The sequence below is a fragment of the Palaemon carinicauda genome, chromosome 37 (assembly GCF_036898095.1).
Source record: "Palaemon carinicauda isolate YSFRI2023 chromosome 37, ASM3689809v2, whole genome shotgun sequence".
Lineage (NCBI taxonomy): Eukaryota > Metazoa > Arthropoda > Malacostraca > Decapoda > Palaemonidae > Palaemon > Palaemon carinicauda.
In genome coordinates, this window is record NC_090761.1 from 29,541,879 (window position 1) to 29,560,606 (window position 18,728).

Below are 18,728 nucleotides of genomic sequence, written 5' to 3' on the forward strand. Positions count from 1 at the left end.
TTCCAAGCTTAGTGGAAATGACAGATAACGGTAATATCATATACAGGTCTAAGAGACAAGATAAGGACCACATTCAAGGTAGAAGGCACTTATACAAACCCACAGATATAGTACTTTCAAGGTAATTCTCTGGTATGCTTCCATCAGGACGACATGGCCGAGCCCAAAAAACGGATTTTGAGCAAAGCGAAAAATCTATTTTTGGGTGAGATAGCCATGTCGTCCTGATGGATCCACCCTTTTTGCTGACCCCATCCGAAACTACTCTATCTGCGGCTATTCCTGCTTAAACACAAGTAAAGGAATGGCGGTTGTTAGTAGTGCGGATAGGAGGTCCACCGGGTACCTAGATCGGCACCCCCTTCTTTCGCCACTCTTCCCCCTCAAAGAGTTAGATCTATTCGGGGTAAGATTGCTATGTGTCGTATCTAAAAATACGTCCCCTGATTTTATGCGACATCCTTAAAGTTATATTATGGATGAATCGTGCCAGGAGTTAGAATTCTGGAAACCTTCAGTTCATTTCTCTGGGAATATCACTGTAGCAAATATCCCTTAGAAAGGCTACCTAAAGGAACCTTCCATCAGGACGACATGGCTATCTCACCCAAAAATAGATTTTTCGCTTTGCTCAAAATCCATTTTTTTGACTGAATGCCCCACTCTTGTGTACTTAAGAAATTAATATCTGTTTGAGGCTCAAGTGAGGATGACAGGTTCATCTTTGCCAAGATTCTTGGAAATGATGTGTTGTACTAGGCTAGTGGTGTTTTTATGTTTCAGAAGCAGGTATTCTGAAAACTATTGAAATTTTATAAGGCCATCTTTGCTTTTATGGTTTTAAATTGTGTTTCCTTTTATTCTTTATTTATAATAAATGATATCAGCATCAAAAACCTTCAATGTCAGTATGTCAGAAAACTCCAAATTAATCAGTTCTTGAACCTAAGTCCATTGTGAAGTGACACAGTCTGGCAGGTGTTTGGCTCACCCCACCTACATCTCATTAAGTACAGTATCTGACTTCTTAAAAGGTCAATGGCTGTTCTACCTCACACTGAAGACACTCCGATTCATAGGAATCAGGTTTGTTTGTTTGGGAAAATACATATTACAGTACAGTACTTTAAAATTTTGTGATTTTGGTGTAAAATGAAAATTCATGTTACTTCTGTATCGGGGCAATGAAAATTGATTTTTTTTTATCATTTTGCTTCGGCCTTCAATAAAATCTACTAATTTCGACATTATATTTGGTAGTTTGATTTTTATAAATTTTTTTTTTTTCTGTATTTCGGGATTGTGTCTTATAGCTTTTTGTGGCTAGTCCAACAAGATCTGAAACTTTGGCAAGTTTTGCTCTGCTGCACAAATTCTATATTTCATTGGGACAAACCATTGCAATTTGGGATCATAACTTTAACTTGATCACTGGTATTAGGTATTTGAAAAACTAACCTTTCTTGAGAAGGTTCTTTTATCATCTATAGTATCCTCTTGGATGCTCATCCTTTTTTACTAGACAGGTTGTTTTGGTTTGCTTATGGAGTAAGCCAGGACAAAACCCTGCTTGGTGCTCTAGTCACTGGAAAACCCGTAGACCAAAGAGATGAGGTAGATAGGCTATAGTAACACAGAATATTTACATCCAAGTAATTCTTAAAGATTCATACTATCATAGTTTTCTTTAGCTTTAATAATGAAGTTCTTTGAATCACATAATCTTAAACTTAAGATTTATTCAGTCACAGCTTCAGTGTAATGTTAGTTATGAAATTCCTTTCAACTTTATTTCTAATGAGGTATTACATTAGACATGCCAGATAAACTTGGATGTTATGTGCTAGTCTTATATCAGTGATTAGAAATGGTACTGTAGTTAGAATTGTAGAGGTGTGTTGATACATGAATAAGATTATACATTGCTAACTAGACTCTTTTTCTAACCATTACTGTCGTTTTGGTGGGTAGCACCATCAGTGTACCTCAGGCAGTAAACTGTAGGCATTGATTAAGGTTCTTTGCAGTGTTTCTTAATCCTCTAGCTGCACTTGCTTAATATCTTTTTATTTTATTTCTTCTCTACCTTTCTTCCATCTTGCTTTCCAATCACTTCTAAGTTTTACATCATATTAATTATTATTATTACTAGCTAAGCTACAACCCTACTTAGGGTTGCTGTGGCCTGATTGGTAACGTCTCTGCCTGGTGTTTCCCAGTCGGGGGCTCGAGTCCCGCTCAGACTCGTTAGTGCCATTAGTGTCTGCAACCTTACCATCCTTGTGAGCTAAGGTTGGGGGGTTTGGGGGAGCCTATAGGTCTATCTGCTGAGTCATCAGCTGCCACTGCCTGGCCCTCCCTGGTCCTAGCTTGGGTGGAGAGGAGGCTTGGGCACTGATCATATAATATATGGCCAGTCTCTAGGGCATTGTCCTGATTGCTAGGGTAATGTCACTGTCCCTTGCCTCTGCCATTCATGAGCGACCTTTAAACCTTTAAAAGCAGGATGCCATAAAGTGAAGGGCTTCAAAAGGGAAAAATAGCCCAATGAGGAAAGGAAATAAGAATAAGAAGATGAACAAACTACAAGAGAAGCAGTGACCAATTAGAATAAAATCTTTTAGAAACATTAACAACATCAAAACAGATCTTTCATATATAAACAATAAAAAGACTTACGACAGCCTTTTCAACATAACATTCAATGCAAGTTTAAACTTATGGAGTTCCACCAATTCAACTACCTGATTGGGAAGATTATTCCTCAACTTGGTCACAGTTGAAATAACTCAAGGTTTTACTCTAGATGAACTTGAGTTCTGAATAGCTTCACAAGCTCAGTCCTTTGCTCTTTACCTCAAATTCATAAATTCAATTTAATCTAGTATAACCATCAACTATTCCAAACAGATTGTAAGTCTCAGACCTGGAGATCTTACGCAAGAGGAATATGAGAGACTTCGGGACGAAGGGAAATTGGACGATTTATTAGGTGAAAGGTCTGAAGGAAAAGATTCAAAATCCAAAGATGAAGGTAAGAATTTTATTTTTGTATTGGAGTTTTTAAAATTTTTTAATAATGTTAAGGTGTTAAAAATCCAGTCATATATTACAGTATTGTATATTCAAAGTCAGGAACTATCCTTTTCCTTCAAAGTACCTTTTCACTATTCAGCTGAAGAAAGAAATGACTTTCGTGTACTCAAAATTAAAGTAAAGTGAAAAAGATGAATATTGAAGTTGAGGTTATGGAACAACTAAATTTAGAGTCAACGCTACAAGTCTGGTTTAAAAAAACAAAGCAGTTGACTTGGGTTTGTAAGTATAGCTGGGAAAAATACAAATTACTTTTAAAATTTATAGGGATTTTAGTATAGCTGGAACTTGGCTTTTAAGAGAGATAACGAATTGTCGGTAGTTATTGTAGGTCTGGGGGAGAAACCTCACCCCACCCCACCCCACCCCACCAGCACACTGAGTAACCATTTTGTTTTCAGCTGCCTGATAGTATAGACACACCTCTGGCTCCCTCCACTGGCTGTTTTAACTTTTAGTTTTTATTCCCTATGGATGTTATTAAGGGTTTTGCAGTCTCTTGATAATATTGCTGACCATCAGTTTCTGAGTACAGAAAGTCCTCAACTTAAAGATTTTATAGGTTCCAACAAGCTGCATGTAAGCCAAATTTTGTTAAATTTTGGGCTAGGCTAGACTTCACATAACTTATTTACTTATGATTTTCAGCAGCAAAAGTCAACAGATAGTCTCGTTACATATTGCAAATGTCAACTAGCTTACTGCATTAAATTATATAATATTGTTTTATTACAGTATTTCGTCATGAACTTTTGATACAATATCTCAGATTTATGATTTCAGTTGGATTTGAGTTTGTCTCTCTGAATATTTGTAAGTAGAGGACCTTCTGATGTACATATTTTGTTCCTGTTCATCAGCATTCCTGTTATTTATGCTTTGTTCCTGTTCATCAGCATTCCTGTTATTTATGCTTTGTTCCTGTTCATCAGCATTCCTGTTATTTATGCTTTGTTCCTGTTCATCAGCATTCCTGTTATTTATGCTTTGTTCCTGTTCATCAGCATTCCTGTTATTTATGCCCTCGTGAGTGTGGACTGGTGACCATGATGTCCTTCTCAACTGAAGAGTGAAACATCGTTACATCACTTATAAAAGGAAAACATCAAGTTATTCCTTCTCTGCCACATCTTCGTCTCTGAGCGCCAACGTCGTCCATGCTTACATCAGTCTTAGAGCACATTGCCCATCGTAAGAAAAAAGGTTCCGCCATATTTTTTACCTTTTTTGGGCTAGAAGACCTATTTAGTCTGATCGATATGGGTCCCATTTTTTTGACAAACTATTTCTCTCATAGTGGGAGAGACAGTATCGCCCAATTATTCACCAAGGACGAAGGAAAAGACGACGAGCTTATGTGCTTCTTTTTGCTCACTTGTTTGCATGTGCCCATTAGTGCTCTACCTTGCAATAGCATGTTAACGTATGCACACATTACATCACAATCGCGCCATCTAACAATTCAGTGAAATCTCTATCTCTTCACAGATGGTAGTTATTCGTTATCCAGTATCTCCTCTGAAAAAGAAGCTTTTTGTAAGGCTTTTCAAAGAGAGGTCCTGGTTCCTTCTTGAGTCTTCTTCTATTCCATCTATATCCCTACATTAAGGGTTGGTTGCCTGATGCACCCTCTCCAATGCCTTCTAGCAAAGGCATCCTCTTCCACCAAACCTCTTCTCTCCATATCATCCATCACTTTATCTCACCACCTAATTCTCTGCCTCCCTCTTGATCTGTAAGGTGCAAAGGCTGTGACCTTCTTGGTGCACCAGTTAGCTAACTAGTGGATCAACTGAGTTCTGAAGAGTAGGGATGCTATTGTCTCCTGCCTCAACAGACAGGTTGGACAAAAGAGGCAATTTACTTGGAGTCTGTGGTCCTCTTCCTACAGAAGGTCATACAGGTGACGATGCAATAGCAGAGGAAAGCGAGCAATGATTTTTATCCATCATGCAGTTACCTTTAAGGGAACGGCGGTGAAAACTTTGATTCCCAACATGCCTTTGAAGTCGGCACTGAAGAAAACTCTGGCGTCTTCAAGAGCCCAACCTGCTCCTCCCACCTCCTCCTCCCTGAAGAAAGGTGTGGATGGTTTTTTGTAGAAATACTTCCCACCTCCTCCTCCCTGAAAAAAGGTGTGGATAGCTTTTTGTAGAAATACAGTACTTCCCTCCTGAAGAAAGGTGTGGATAGCTTTTTGTAGAAATACTTCCCTCCTGAAGAAAGGTGTGGATAGCTTTTTGTAGAAATACTTCCCACCTCCTCCCTGAAGAAAGGTGTGGATAGCTTTTTGTAGAAATACTTCCCACCTCCTCCCTGAAGAAAGGTGTGGATAGCTTTTTGTAGAAATACTTCCCACCTCCTCCCTGAAGAAAGGTGTGGATAGTTTTTAGTAGAAATACTTCCCACCTCCTCCTCCCTGAAGAAAGCTTTGGATAGTTTTTTAGTAGAAATACTTCTTGGGCATAGTTTTACTCAGAGGATAATGAAACTTTCATGGATTAATTGTTATGTTGAAAAATGGAAGTGATTCAATTTCGAAAGTCCCTGGTCAAAGGTCAAGGTTGACCGGATTAACCCCAACCTCAATCCCAAGTTTACACATGGTTGTCACACAGACTTCAAATATGCCTACGGTCTAAATTGATTCTGGGAAAGGCAAGCTGATTTTGAGAAATAAATTTATTGTGGAAAAGGCAAGCTGGTTTCAAGAAATTAATTGATTCTGGGAAAGGCAAGCTGGTTTCAAGAAATAAATTGAATCTGGGAAAGGCTAGCTGGTTTTGAGAAATAAACTGCCGTGGCAGAGGTCTGTGCTCTGAGAGTGCTTTTCTAGTTGGAATGTTTTTTTTTCTTGCAAGACAGGTCCAGTTTCATTAGAAATTAAGAGAGCTTGTCTAGCAAGATGGTGAAGTGGGATTAGAAATACAGTTGAAGGTTTAAATGAGGTGTAATGATGGAATTAACCTTCTGCGGGATATCAGATGGTCATTTTATGATTATTTGATGTATAGTTTATGATTTACTAACTCATATGTTCTCTCTGCGTATTGCATTCCGTCTTTTACCCTTAATTTTTTTACTTATGCTTCCTAATATTTCAGAGACTCCCCCAGATGGCAAGATAGTTTTTCGAAAGCCGGCAAAACGTACCATTGACGAAGAGGGGAAAGATGGGAAGAAATTGAAAAGTGATGAGAAATCAGAAAAGAAAAGTAAGAAAAAGAATAAACAGAAAATTAAGTTACTGTCTTTCAATGAAGAGGATGAAGAAGAGGAGGATTAGTTGTTAGTTTTTTAGGTATGGACAATACATTGAGGGTTACTTTTAATGTGCTGTAAATGTTTCTGTTTAAATCATATAGTGATATATTTGTCAAATTATAGCACATCCAAAGACAAGTAGTTGGGTGAATAATTTGAAAGAAACTGAAGATTCTTTCAAGTACTGAATCAATTTCCAAGGTTTAGCATTTGCCATTCATTTAAATAGGAAGTCACACAACATATTTACTAGGATTGTAACTTCCCGACTGCAAATTAAATATTGATGGAAGTCCATAAGGTGGAACCTAATTGATCTCTTTGGCATTAGTTTTGAAATGAGAAATAACGTAATCGTATTTTTTTCAGTAACTTTTTAAACATACTTATTTTGAGATGAGGAATGACTTGAACTGTTTATTGATATGTACAGTTTAGTGAAGATTATCTTAAAATGTTTGATAAGTAGTCTTTTAACTTTGATCAGGTTCATTATTCCATGAACTTCTTTTATTGATAATTATAGATTTTTGACCCCATATGGAATTTAATTTAATATAATTCATCAAAATAAGTATATGTGTGACATGGTTGAAGGAAGCAGTCGAGTGTTTGGATCTTCTTCAAATATCTTAATTTCCTGAAGTGCCTACAAGAGCAAGGACTTAATATATTACAAGTGTGTCTGCAACTTATATATATGAAGTACATACTTGTTTCAGTGGAAATATTTATACAGTAATTCTAGAACTACAGAAACACTAAAGAGGAGCTGCATTAAAGTACAAGTATTAAAACTATATTTTTGAGTAAAATTCTATTACTTTAGAGTGTGGTAAAATTTTTCTCAGCATACCATGAATCAGTGGGTTTGGGACTGAATGTTGAATTTCTATAATCTTTATCACATGTAATGTTGAATTTCTATAATCTTTATTACATGTAATGTTGAATTTCTATAATCTTTATTACATGTAATGTTGAATTTCTATAATCTTTATTACATGTAATGTTGAATTTCTATAATCTTTATTACATGTAATGTTGAATTTCTGTAATCTTTATTACATGTAACGAGAAATTCTCTTGGTAGCAGGTACATTGTTGAGAAATAACTCATTATATGAAATTGCAGTGATACATGCATGCATTTGGATATTCAAAACCAATTTTATACTCTGCCTTTCATGAGCCTTTTTGCTATTCATTGTGTTTTTCTGAAGAGTATATGTAACAAAGATTGTATGTGCAAGTTGTATCAGAGGAATTTTTGTACTTGGTATGCGCTTAAAAATTTTTTTGGGGGAATGATTACTTAGGAAAAACATCTGTGATTATATTTCTATTTGCTGTCTCTTGTCTGTAAATTTATCACACTAAATAGGGCCACTCATATGCCAGTTTTAGATAGATGCAGCCCCAGGTTTTTATTGTAAAAGTTTTTGAAACAGTAGTACAAATTGTCAACTCTGTCAAGAATATTCAAATAATATTTATGGCTATGTAAAATCTTAAGGTTGCTTTTTTTTTCCGTAATTTATTAGATAAAGCTATTCTCTAATTAAACAGTTAATCTTTCAGTATCTCAAACCGTATGGTGCAGATGAAGGATTTAGCTTTTTACATTAACCCATTTAGCACCACTAAACTTATTTTAGTCATCATGACTTTTTTTTTCTCATTTAGGTACATGAATATTTTACAAAATATTTAACCTTGTATATCAATTGAAATGAAATTTATATCGTTTTTGTATTAATCAAAATATCCAAAGAAAAAGGCAGTGACAAATAATTTTGTGAGGATTGGAATTCAGAGTTAATGTATGCCATGTGAGTTTGAACTTAAGGTGTATACATGTGATTAAATTTGCAAATGTTGCAGCTTGACTGATAAAGCATTTTTTTCCATAAAAAAAATCCTGTTCCATTTGAGATTCATAAAAAGACAGTAGTTTTGTCCACAGATTTTTGAAAGCAGCAGACCCCAAACCAGTTTTCATTATAGCAATGTTTATTATAATTGGCTTGGGAATGTAGCATAAAGGAGTCACTCATTCAGATATGAATTTTGATAAACTAGGTGGCTGATTGTAACAATCATTACAACTATGAGAATTAATGTACAGCTTGAAATATCTACTTATCAAAGCACCAGTTTTAAAGCATTGCTTAGCAGATTTAATGTATCATTTGTTTGCTAAGAATGTATGGTCTCAAGCGTTGAATGATTACCATTTCTTCCTACGTGAATACAAACCCTTCTTCATATGCAGAAAGTCCTCAACTTAATAACTTAATAGTTGCCTACAATTTTCAACTGCAAAAGTCAACAAATAGTCCCATTTCACTATGCGAATGTCATTTATGATTTCAGTTAGATTTGGGTTTGTATCTCTGAATATTTGTAAGTTGAGAACCTCCTAGTACATGGGTTTACTCCCAAGTTCCTTTGCTGCGACCAGAAAAAGAAGTGCGTATTAGGCAACCTTGTATGGTTACCTGCTGTACCTCCATGTTGGGTAAGCACAAGCCTGGCCACTCTTCTCCTGGTTGCCGTCCTGGGCAGTTCTCCCTCTCTACGATCAAGACTCTGCCGTGCTGCAGAGTGTACTTTTCTTTCATTGTGTATACAAGTGGTTTTCTAGGTAGTATGCAAACCTGTCCCGGCCTTGAAGGGCGCCCTTGCCGATGAAAATTTCTTTCGTCTGCTGGGTTGAGGTAGATCCATATCTGTTATGCTGTGGTAAGCGGTATTACTTTTCTTCACCCTGTGCTTTTTGTAGGGAGTGGACGCCCTCCAAATGGGAGAAGTGTGGTGCCCTTTGCTAGAAGAAGGCCTCCACCTGGTCCTGTCTCTAGCTGTACATGAATTGTCCAGCTGTTACATTCTCATCTACATCCTCCAGTAAGCTTTCCAAAACCTTTTCCTTTGCTGGCATCTTGTTCTCTCCTATATCTTTCCCGTAAGGTACAAAAGTTTTATTTTTTCCTGTCTTATTACATGTCCCAGAAATTCCATCTGCCTCCTCCTTATCACTTTTAAAAGTGATCTCTTCTGATAAAGTCAATACCTCCTCATTTGTTACTCTCTCAGTCCATGGGATCTTCAATATTCTTCTGTAAACCCATAATTCAGCTGCATTTATTTTATTTTTCAAGTTCTTGTTTAATGTCCTCATCTCTGAGCCATAAGTAAGTGAGGACCATACATAGGTTTTCAGTGCTCTAACTTTTGTCTGAATCCCTATCCTATTGTTTGTCAATACGGTTTTCAGATTGTTGAAGGAATTTTTTGCTTTTAGTATTCTTTTCTATTCTTGCATCATGTGTTATCATTCTACCTAGGTATATAAAGGCATTTGTTTGTTTTATTGTTGCTCCGTCCAGTATTATTATGAGGGGCGTAGGAGCAGGGGGGGCTGGGGGGCTATAGCCCCCCCCCCACTTTTTTGCTGAAAATATGCTTTTAAACATTCAGATTTACATTTTGTAAATGCATTTCATCTCTGGCAACAGCTCTTGTACAGTCTCACCCTCCCACCCCACTCCCGCCACGTAAGTATCATGTTAGTACCCAGCATCATAGTTTCACAGTCCCGTCACTCGTCAGTTTTTTTTTTTTTTTTTTTAATAGAAGGCATTGTTCGTGTGGTGGAATGAAGTAGTTACATTATAGTTATTTCGTAACATTAAATAAAAACTTTCGAAATGACCAAAATACGTTTGAGAAAAAAAACAACTATGAAATGACTAACTTTGAATGAAAATCTACTAAAATATAAGAAATACATTTTGAGCATGATATTAATCGAATAAGATAATATAGTATAAAAGAAAGACGCTGTTTCTTGATCATCTTGGTTCCTATGCAAAGAAGACCATTTATTTCCATGACCAAAATTAGGTCAGTTAATAAAACAAGACACATGCGTAGTTACCCTAGCTGGAATCTAATTGCATACACAAGCATGGTAGTACATTCAAAAAAAGAATTTAAAAAGTCCAAACTGACTTCAAGCATGGTAATACATTTGAAAGAAGAATTAAAAAAGTCCAAACTGACCACAAGCGTGGTAATACATTTGAAAGTAGAATTTAAAAAGTCTAAACTGACCAAACGCATGGTAATACATTTGAAAAAAAGAATTTAAAAAATCCAAACTGACCACAAGCATGGTAATACATTTGACAGAAGAATTTATAAAGTCCAAACTGACCACGAGCACGGTAATACATTTAAAAGTAGAATTTAAAAAGTCCAAACTGACCACAAGCATGGTAATACATTTGAAAGAAGAATTTAGAAAGTCCAAATTGACCACAAGCATGGTAATACATTTTGAAAGAAGGATTTGAAAAGTCTAAACTGACCACTAGAGGTTGCCAAAGCTGATGATATCATGGTATCATCCCAATTGAATTGAAGGTAATATTGGATAGAATTAACGATTTATATTGATATTGTTTATTATACGGGTAAAATAAGCTTAATTACTATAATAAATGTAAGTTAAGAATCTTTCCACCTGTCTATTTTGTTATAGACACTAGAGTGCCCGCAAACTTACTTTGTGGACAGTGTTGCCAACTTAGCGTGAAATGCGCTAGATCTAGTGCATTGGCATCACAAACAGTGCATAGATTTTGTATTTTGCGCATAGCGAATTTTTTTTTGGCGCAAATTTATTTGGTTCGGTGCATTTTCTAGTGCATTTCTGAAAGGTGTATATATATATATATATATATATATATATATATATATATATATATATATATATATATATATTCAAATAAGCCATATATATTTTTGATACGATAATGTCTGGATTCTCTTGACGACCTCGGGATCAGAGCCCCAGGCGAAATCACACAAAGACAAGAGCTTGGGTCCGGCCGGGAATCGAACCCTTGTCGGCAAGCTTGTATAGACAGTGACTAAGTGGCCAAGTGGCTTAGTCACTGTCTATACAAGCTTGCCGACCAGGGTTCGATTCCCGGCCGGACCCAAGCTCTTGTCTTTGTGTGATTTCGCCTTTGGCTCTGATTCCGAGGTCGTTAAGAGAATCCAGACATTAATGTATCAAAAATATATATGGCTTATTTGAATATGAAAAACACGTCTATATGTGCAAAATTTATCATATATATATATATATATATATATATATATATATATATATATATATATATATATATATATATATATGTGTGTGTGTGTGTGTGTGTGTAGGTTCAGGTGCAATCAATTCTTAATAATGTGAAGTTGAATATCCCAAGATGAACTTCTTCTCTCTCTCTCTCTCTCTCTCTCTCTCTCTCTCTCTCTCTCTCTCTCTCTCTCTCTCTCTCTCACATTGATGAAATAACTAGAAAAGTGAGCGGTATCTTGATGTATATTAATAGAATAAAAGATCATTTTGATAATTCGACTAGAATAATAATAGTTCAAAGCCCAGCGTTAAGTATAGTAAGTTATTGTATTAAAATCTGGGGAGGGACTAACGACGTATACTTAGAAAAAGCCCAGAAACTTGTAAATTTTGCTGCTCGGGTCGCGGTAGGGTGGGGGGGGGGGGGGTAGAAAATATGATCACATTACCCCAGTCCTCAAACAACTACAATGGTTAAAATTAAGAAATCAACATATCTATGAAATTTGTGTTTTTGTTTTTAAAGTTTTAAAAAAGGAATACCCAAGCTGGTTATATGATTTTTTAAATGTCGGTAATTGCAGGGATGCCTCAACTAGGCAAAATAATAACTTATATGTACAAAGATACCGAACTGACTTCGGATCACGCTCTATGGTAATAAGGAGTCCATCAGCCTGGAACAAGCTACCTCAAAATCTTAGGGATTGTTCAAGTGCTAACATTTTTAAAAGGAAATTTTATGTTCATCTGATTGAAGTCGCCATTTTCCTTAATTTATGAATGATACTAATTTATTGAAAATTTTAATCTGAAAGTGCAAATTACACCCTCTCAGTGTGTATAGGTTTTTAAAGTAATACTATTTTATATTTTAAGTATTATGTATCTTTTATGTAAAGCTATCCATTAGAAATGGAACTTATATATAACTTATTGTTTTGATATATAGTTTTTGTTTTAACAAAAGAATAGCCATTGTAATAATGGAAATAAAGATTTTGACTTTGACTCTCTCTCTCTCTCTCTCTCTCTCTCTCTCTCTCTCTCTCTCTCTCTCTCTCTCTCTCTCTCTCTCTCTCTCTCTCCGTGAAATTTCTGAAACCACAGTTGTTACTTGACACCACTGTAATGTTTATAGTAGTTTTACAGAATATATCATTACTGTTTAGTTTTCATTACAAATTTTGATAAAGTATGTTCTTCAAGTTCGTAGTTAAAAAAGTTTGAACCTCTGTACCAATTCTTCTATAAGGCAATAGGTACCTGATTGCACTGTATGTCAGCCGTATTGTTCGTATAACAAACCCATATCCAACATTTGCAATTATTGCAAATTGTTGCCTTGACTTTGTTGTTATTAGTTCATCTTCTATGCAAAGTATATCATCACCAAAATTCACACACAGTGAGAAAACTTCCTAGCGCATTTCTAGCGCATCTCAGACCTCAATCTAGCTCATTTATGTGTAAAATAATTGGCAACATTGTTTGTTGACTGCTGAGGAAGAAATGAGAATTTTGTGAAGAGGATCATTCAATTCTGATCGACTTTGTTTTGATAAATGGTAATTATGGAGTTTAGATTTAAGCAAACAAACGTTTATTACAGCTGCGAATTATGATCATTTTGATGTAAGAAAATTAATGACAGATAATCAATGATTTGAAAAATAACACGAATACAACTTTGTGGTGTCGGAATATGATTACCAATCTTGTCCAGTAATTTTCGTAAATTTATCTGGGTTTTATATAATATTGTCAGTTCAAGGATGAAGCCACGCAATTTTAACCCTTTTATCTTTATTCAATATACGTAAATGTAGTAATGTGTGTTATAAGCTTTATATGTTGTAATCTCTGCTGGGGACTGACAGTTCGAAACTAGGAACGTTAAGGTCCAATGAAAAATTGTAATATTCAAGGGTTTAATTGATTTTCTTTATACCTTATAGGTTTGGTTTTAAGATTTTAATCCCCATTCAGTGCATAATCTGGTCAAAATGAACAATTGTGGGGGACCCCAGTGGGAACACTCGGTTTCGGGTGGGGTAATGCTATTCAATGGTAAAACCAGCCTTTTCTTCTCTATACATTACCTTCTTGGATGCTTAATAAATCGTTTGAAAAATACGCTAATTATCGATATCCTATAGTAACGGTACATTTTTAATTTGTTGACATTCTACAGGTTGGTTGTAGTCGGCTTTGTTCGTTCATTTGTACGTAGCTTTACCTACTAAGGTTTAGTTTTGCATGATTAAAATGGCAGAGTTAAGCATCAACTAAGTAAAAGGCTGACTCAGAATACGACAGTCTAAGGAGGTCGCAGGGGTGCTTTATTCCCCCCCCCCCCTTGCCGTAAGGTAAGTAGGTAAGGACACACCTTGTAGGATAGGGGAAAGTGTAGGTTAGTTGATGTCCATTTTTTATGCACGCAGGATTAACTGGTTAATTTTGGAAGTCAGTTTTATAAATTAACTCCTTTTATTGTTCACGAAGTAATATTTGGTAAAGTTTTACTGTAGTACAATATTCCAAATCAAGAAAATAAGAATTGTTCTTTGTGTATTAAAAAGTATTTTGAGTAATTTTAATAGAATTATTTAAAATTCCAGAAATAATGACTGAAAAGCCACATTTTAAGATTACTTACTTTACCTAACTTTGGGGCCCCATCCTTACATACTTACCTGGCGGGGACACCGACTTTGGACTGCTGTATCCTTAACTTACCATAAGACTAAGCTGCTTTCCAAATAGTTTTACTCCTAAAATGGGTTTTTCAGGCTTATCCCCAATTTTAACCTACCCCTAAAACATTAAATGGTAATGTTGTACTGTATTACAGATTCTCATTTCGAACAGAAAATATATGTCTTCCTGGAGTAAATAACGTGAATTGACTGAATTTGACCTTCATTTCAACCGCAAACAAACATAACAACCAGTTCGACCGACAAACTTCAAGTAGCCAAACTGGTTGCTGTTGTTGAGGATGAAATGAAGATAAAAACCGGTTAAATCACAGTATTTTTTACAGGAAGACATATATTTTCTGTTAAAATGTTTAAATATAATGGCTCGTGTTCAAATTCCGTCCTCACTTCACTCATTAAGAACGTATGTACTGCGCACGCTAACATTAGCAATGTTACGCTGATATTGCTAACGTTACCAATGCTACGCTAATATGTATTTTAAAGCATTTTTCCATATACCCTTTACACAGTATATAAAAGGGTACAGAACCTAACAAACCCACCTAACCTAACCTAATAGTTCCCAGGTCACAACCCCTAGCCGGGGGCAAGCCCCCGGAACCCCTTCCCAGGTCACAACCACTAACCAGGGGTAATGTTGAGCTGCACATGCTGAAAACATTTAAATTAAAGAAGTTAACGACTTACTTTTATGACCCTGACAACGAAATTTGTGGGTCACCGGGGTGTTGAGACTGTGACGTCTTAACTTCTATGAACGACACTTGGGAGACTAAACGTTGGGGTATTACATTATGTGATTTAAGGAAATTATGAACACTGGATGATGTATCAAAAAATTCCCCGTGAAATTTAGCAAATGCTTTCAAGTATTTCTTTAACTTCCGTCGCAAAATACGAAAAAAACCTCTCTTGAAATAACAAAGACCTGACTAGGACAAAGGTTTCCATGGAAAAGGATTTGTTGGAAGGGGTATGAAGAGACCACTTGAAGAGATAAGGGAAGGGGGTAGGGAAATATTAACCCCCATCCCCATGCAAACTTTCTATATGTATGGGTTCGTGATTGGTTAACGGAAAAACAACGGAGTTTAGAGAGTAAACATGAATGAACTAGAATGGGAAACTTGTCCAGAGCAAGTATTTATGTGAAATCGGGCCGTGACAAGGTAAATTTAATAACAAAATGTATAAAAGTAATATAGCAAGATAAAATGGAGTGTATGATAAATAATATTTAATGGGAATATAAAATGGGGTGATTTTATAAGGTATCAGATAATAAAACGAGTAATACTGGGGTCAAACGTAATATGTATACGAGGGTATTACATAAAAGGAATGGTATAGTTGTACTGGATCAAGTCATATACTTGAATAAAGCGGGTGAAGTCGAATAGTTAAATTTGGCGGATGAGAAGAAATCCTATTGGTGGAGGAGGAGTCTATGCGTAGGGGGAAGGAGTTTATGCACAGAAGGTCAAAATCTGCTGTATAAGCGAACGAATGAGAGCGACTACAACCGAAAAGTAGAATGTCAACAAATAAATGAAAAACACTGCTAATGTTAGCATGTTACGCTAACATTGCTAATGTTAGATTGCGCAGCTCAATATTTCCGTACTTTTTCATCGGTTTATTATACCTCCAAGAAAGTAATGTATAGAGAAAAAAAAGGCTTTTGTTCCGTAACCGAAATAACCACGCTATTTACATGGAGTATTACTTTTGGCGTAGCTGAAATGACGAGCCATTAGATTTTTAACGAGGGTTAACTACCCTCTCGCTAGCTAGTAAGGAGGTAGGGGAGAGGTAGCTAGCTACCCCTCCCCCCGTCACACACCGGTGAACTGATTCACTTCGTTTTTGGCTCGGACGGTGGGCAGACGTCTCTGTCCCGTCCTCACATGGCAGCCATTAATGTTTTGTCTTTACTTAATTACTTACTTTTTCTATACTTAATATATATGTAAACATTCTTATGTTTATGTACTGTATATATTTGAGTATAGAAATTCAGTAAGTTTCCTTTTCAGTGTTTGTGCTGTGTGTGTGTAGTGTACGACAACATCTCCGTGTGGTTCTAGGCCCCCACGGTGACATTTCATGGGTCGCGATCTCTCCCTTGGTCCTTCGGTCCTTCCTTCGGCGGGCGCCGTGGGGAATCGTCATCGCTGTACTTTATTTATTAATCTGTTTCTCCGCTGTTCCTCCTTCCCTACGGGGAACTTGGTCTGTCAGCGTAGGGAACATGGGAGTTTAGTTTGACTACGGTCTCTCTCTCTCTCTCTCTCTCTCGAGGTCGTTCACCCTTTTATTACTACTACGTATTACGGTAGCTTTCTTCCCGTTGCGGGTTGAGTTGCTACTCCGTTTATTTTGTCTCAATTATTTTTAATCAAATCTAATTGTATTTGTTAACTTTTCAGCTTCTGTGTAGAACGTTTCCCTTCGGGGTTCATTCGTTCTTACTTTTAGTGAACATTCTTAGATGAATTACATAATTATAATTGTTATTTGTTCCATAACTGAAATATAAACCACGCTATTTACATGGGGTAATTACTTCGGCGTAGCTGAATGACGAGTCATAAAAGTTTTAACGAAGGTTTACTACCCTGCCTCTAGTTAGCGGGGGGCAGGGAGGGGTAGCTAGCTCCCCCCCCCCCTCACACACACACACCAGTGAAAGGTTCACTTTACTTTTGGGTCGGGAAGAGAACAGACCTGTCTGTGCTCTCCCTCGCTTTGACTGCCATAACTAATCTGTCTTATTGCTTTTTCTCTTTCGCAGTGTGCTTAAAGTTGGCCTCTATTGATAATGCGTACTTGCCCTGGACTTCCCGGCCGCCCTTGTGGGACCTTTATGTCGGCGGTCGACACTGATCCCCACACCTTGTGTCCTCACTGTAGTTGCCAACGGTGTGATAGTGGTAATGTATGTATAGAATGTAGGGAGTGGTCTACCTCCCAGTGGGAGAGGTTTTCCCGGCGCCGTAAGAAGAAGGCCAAAAGGGATCTTTCTCCTTCAGAGGCTTCTCTGAAGAGAGAAAATTCCAGGACTTCTTCTTCCGTTGCCCTTTCCTCCTCCGAAGCTCCCCCTCGAGCGGCCTCTTCTGAGAGGACGGCGAGTGGTAGCGCAGACCGCTGTGCTGTTGACCGATCCCGGGGTGTGGGAGAGGTAGTTGCCTCCCATAGCGAGGCAGCTGCCCCTCCTCCCCCGGAGGAGGATTTTATGTCTAATAATGTTTTGTTGCAGCTTTGGGCTTCCTTGGGGCTGCAGGGTTCGCCCTCCAAGGAAGCCCTGTATGACATGATCAAACTGAGGTAGCTGAAGGCTTAGATTCTCCCTCCAAGGAAGCCCTGTATGACATGATCAAACTGAGGTAGCTGAAGGCTTAGATTCTCCCTCCGAACATCCTTCGAGGGAGGATCTAAGTCCCACGGTCTCTCCTGCCGGTGATTCTCCCTCTCGGGGGAGTTCACTAACAGAGACTCCTCTTCGGAGGCCCACCGATGGTCAGCTTGCTGATCCCACGGCCCCTCGTGGGCGTATAACGCGGAAGGCTCGCCCTCCCCTTCGCCGTAGAGGCCTTCCTTCCCCTTTCAAGGGGGTTAAGAGGTGCCTCTTCGGCTCGTCGTCACCACAGTCCTCTGCGGAGGAGGCGACTCGCCATTCACCAATCCTGCCAGCTACCAACCTAGACCTCTTTAGGACATTGTGACCAGTTTCCCAGACCGTCCACATCTAAAGTTCCTGATATGCGTGACTCGCCACCTGATACTGCCACTGCGCAGTCTCCAGGCCCTTCGGGGCTGAAGGGTCTTGAGCGCAAAACCGCGCCTCTTGCCCTCAAGCGCCAGGTTCCTCCTGTGCGCTCTCCTGTTGCTGTCGCTGCTGTGCCTGCCGCTGTTCCTGACTTAGCGGCATGGCGCTCACCATTACGTGATTTGCGCCACCGTTCCTGCTGCGCGCCAGGGTCCCCCTTCGGCGGCCCGTCGCCCTCCAGCAGTTCCTGATAAAGCGTGGCAGCGCTCACCTGCGCATACGTGGCCCCCAGCAGTTCCTGATACGGCGCTCCAGCGCTCACCTGCGCATACGCGCCCACCGGTGCCCCAGCAGCCACCTGTGCTCACGCGCCCACCGGCACCCCGGTGTCCACCAGTTCCTGCTTCGTCGCGCACAGTCCAGGAGGCCACTCCGCTGGCGCACAGGCGCCCACAGGCCCCTCCGGACTCGTCGCGCCCGTCTGGGGAGACGCGCGATTCCAGCTCCAGCGCTCACGCGCTCACCACCATGCCAACGCGCTCCGACATCTCAGCGCGTCGCCCAGGAGGCTCCTAAGTTAGCGCACGGGCGCTCACGGCCGCCTCTGGGCTCTCCCTCCAGACTGCGCGAGCTTGCATATGATGCAACCGCGCTCGACGCTCTGGTTACGTGACCTCTTCCTGCTACACGCCCCGTTCCTGTCTTCAAGGCGCCCAGGGTA

General features: G+C 38.5%; 2 protein-coding genes across 3 annotated transcripts in view; both read left to right on the top strand.

The window, feature by feature from the left end:
• LOC137629544 (uncharacterized protein KIAA1143) overlaps window positions 1–8,249 on the top strand; it is a 61,566-nt gene extending 53,317 nt beyond the window's left edge. Inside the window, exons 4-5 of the mRNA XM_068360963.1 lie at window positions 2,911–3,034; window positions 6,201–8,249. Of these exons, the coding sequence (XP_068217064.1) occupies window positions 2,911–3,034; window positions 6,201–6,382 (306 nt within the window). The 3' untranslated portion in view covers window positions 6,383–8,249. The remainder of the gene's footprint in view (window positions 1–2,910; window positions 3,035–6,200) is intronic.
• A 4,690-nt stretch (window positions 8,250–12,939) lies between these two features.
• LOC137629545 (zinc finger protein 845-like) overlaps window positions 12,940–18,728 on the top strand; it is a 107,392-nt gene continuing 101,603 nt past the window's right edge. For both annotated transcript variants that reach the window (XM_068360965.1, XM_068360966.1), the window contains exon 1: window positions 12,940–13,080. The gene's annotated coding sequence lies outside the window, so the exon portion shown is untranslated. The remainder of the gene's footprint in view (window positions 13,081–18,728) is intronic.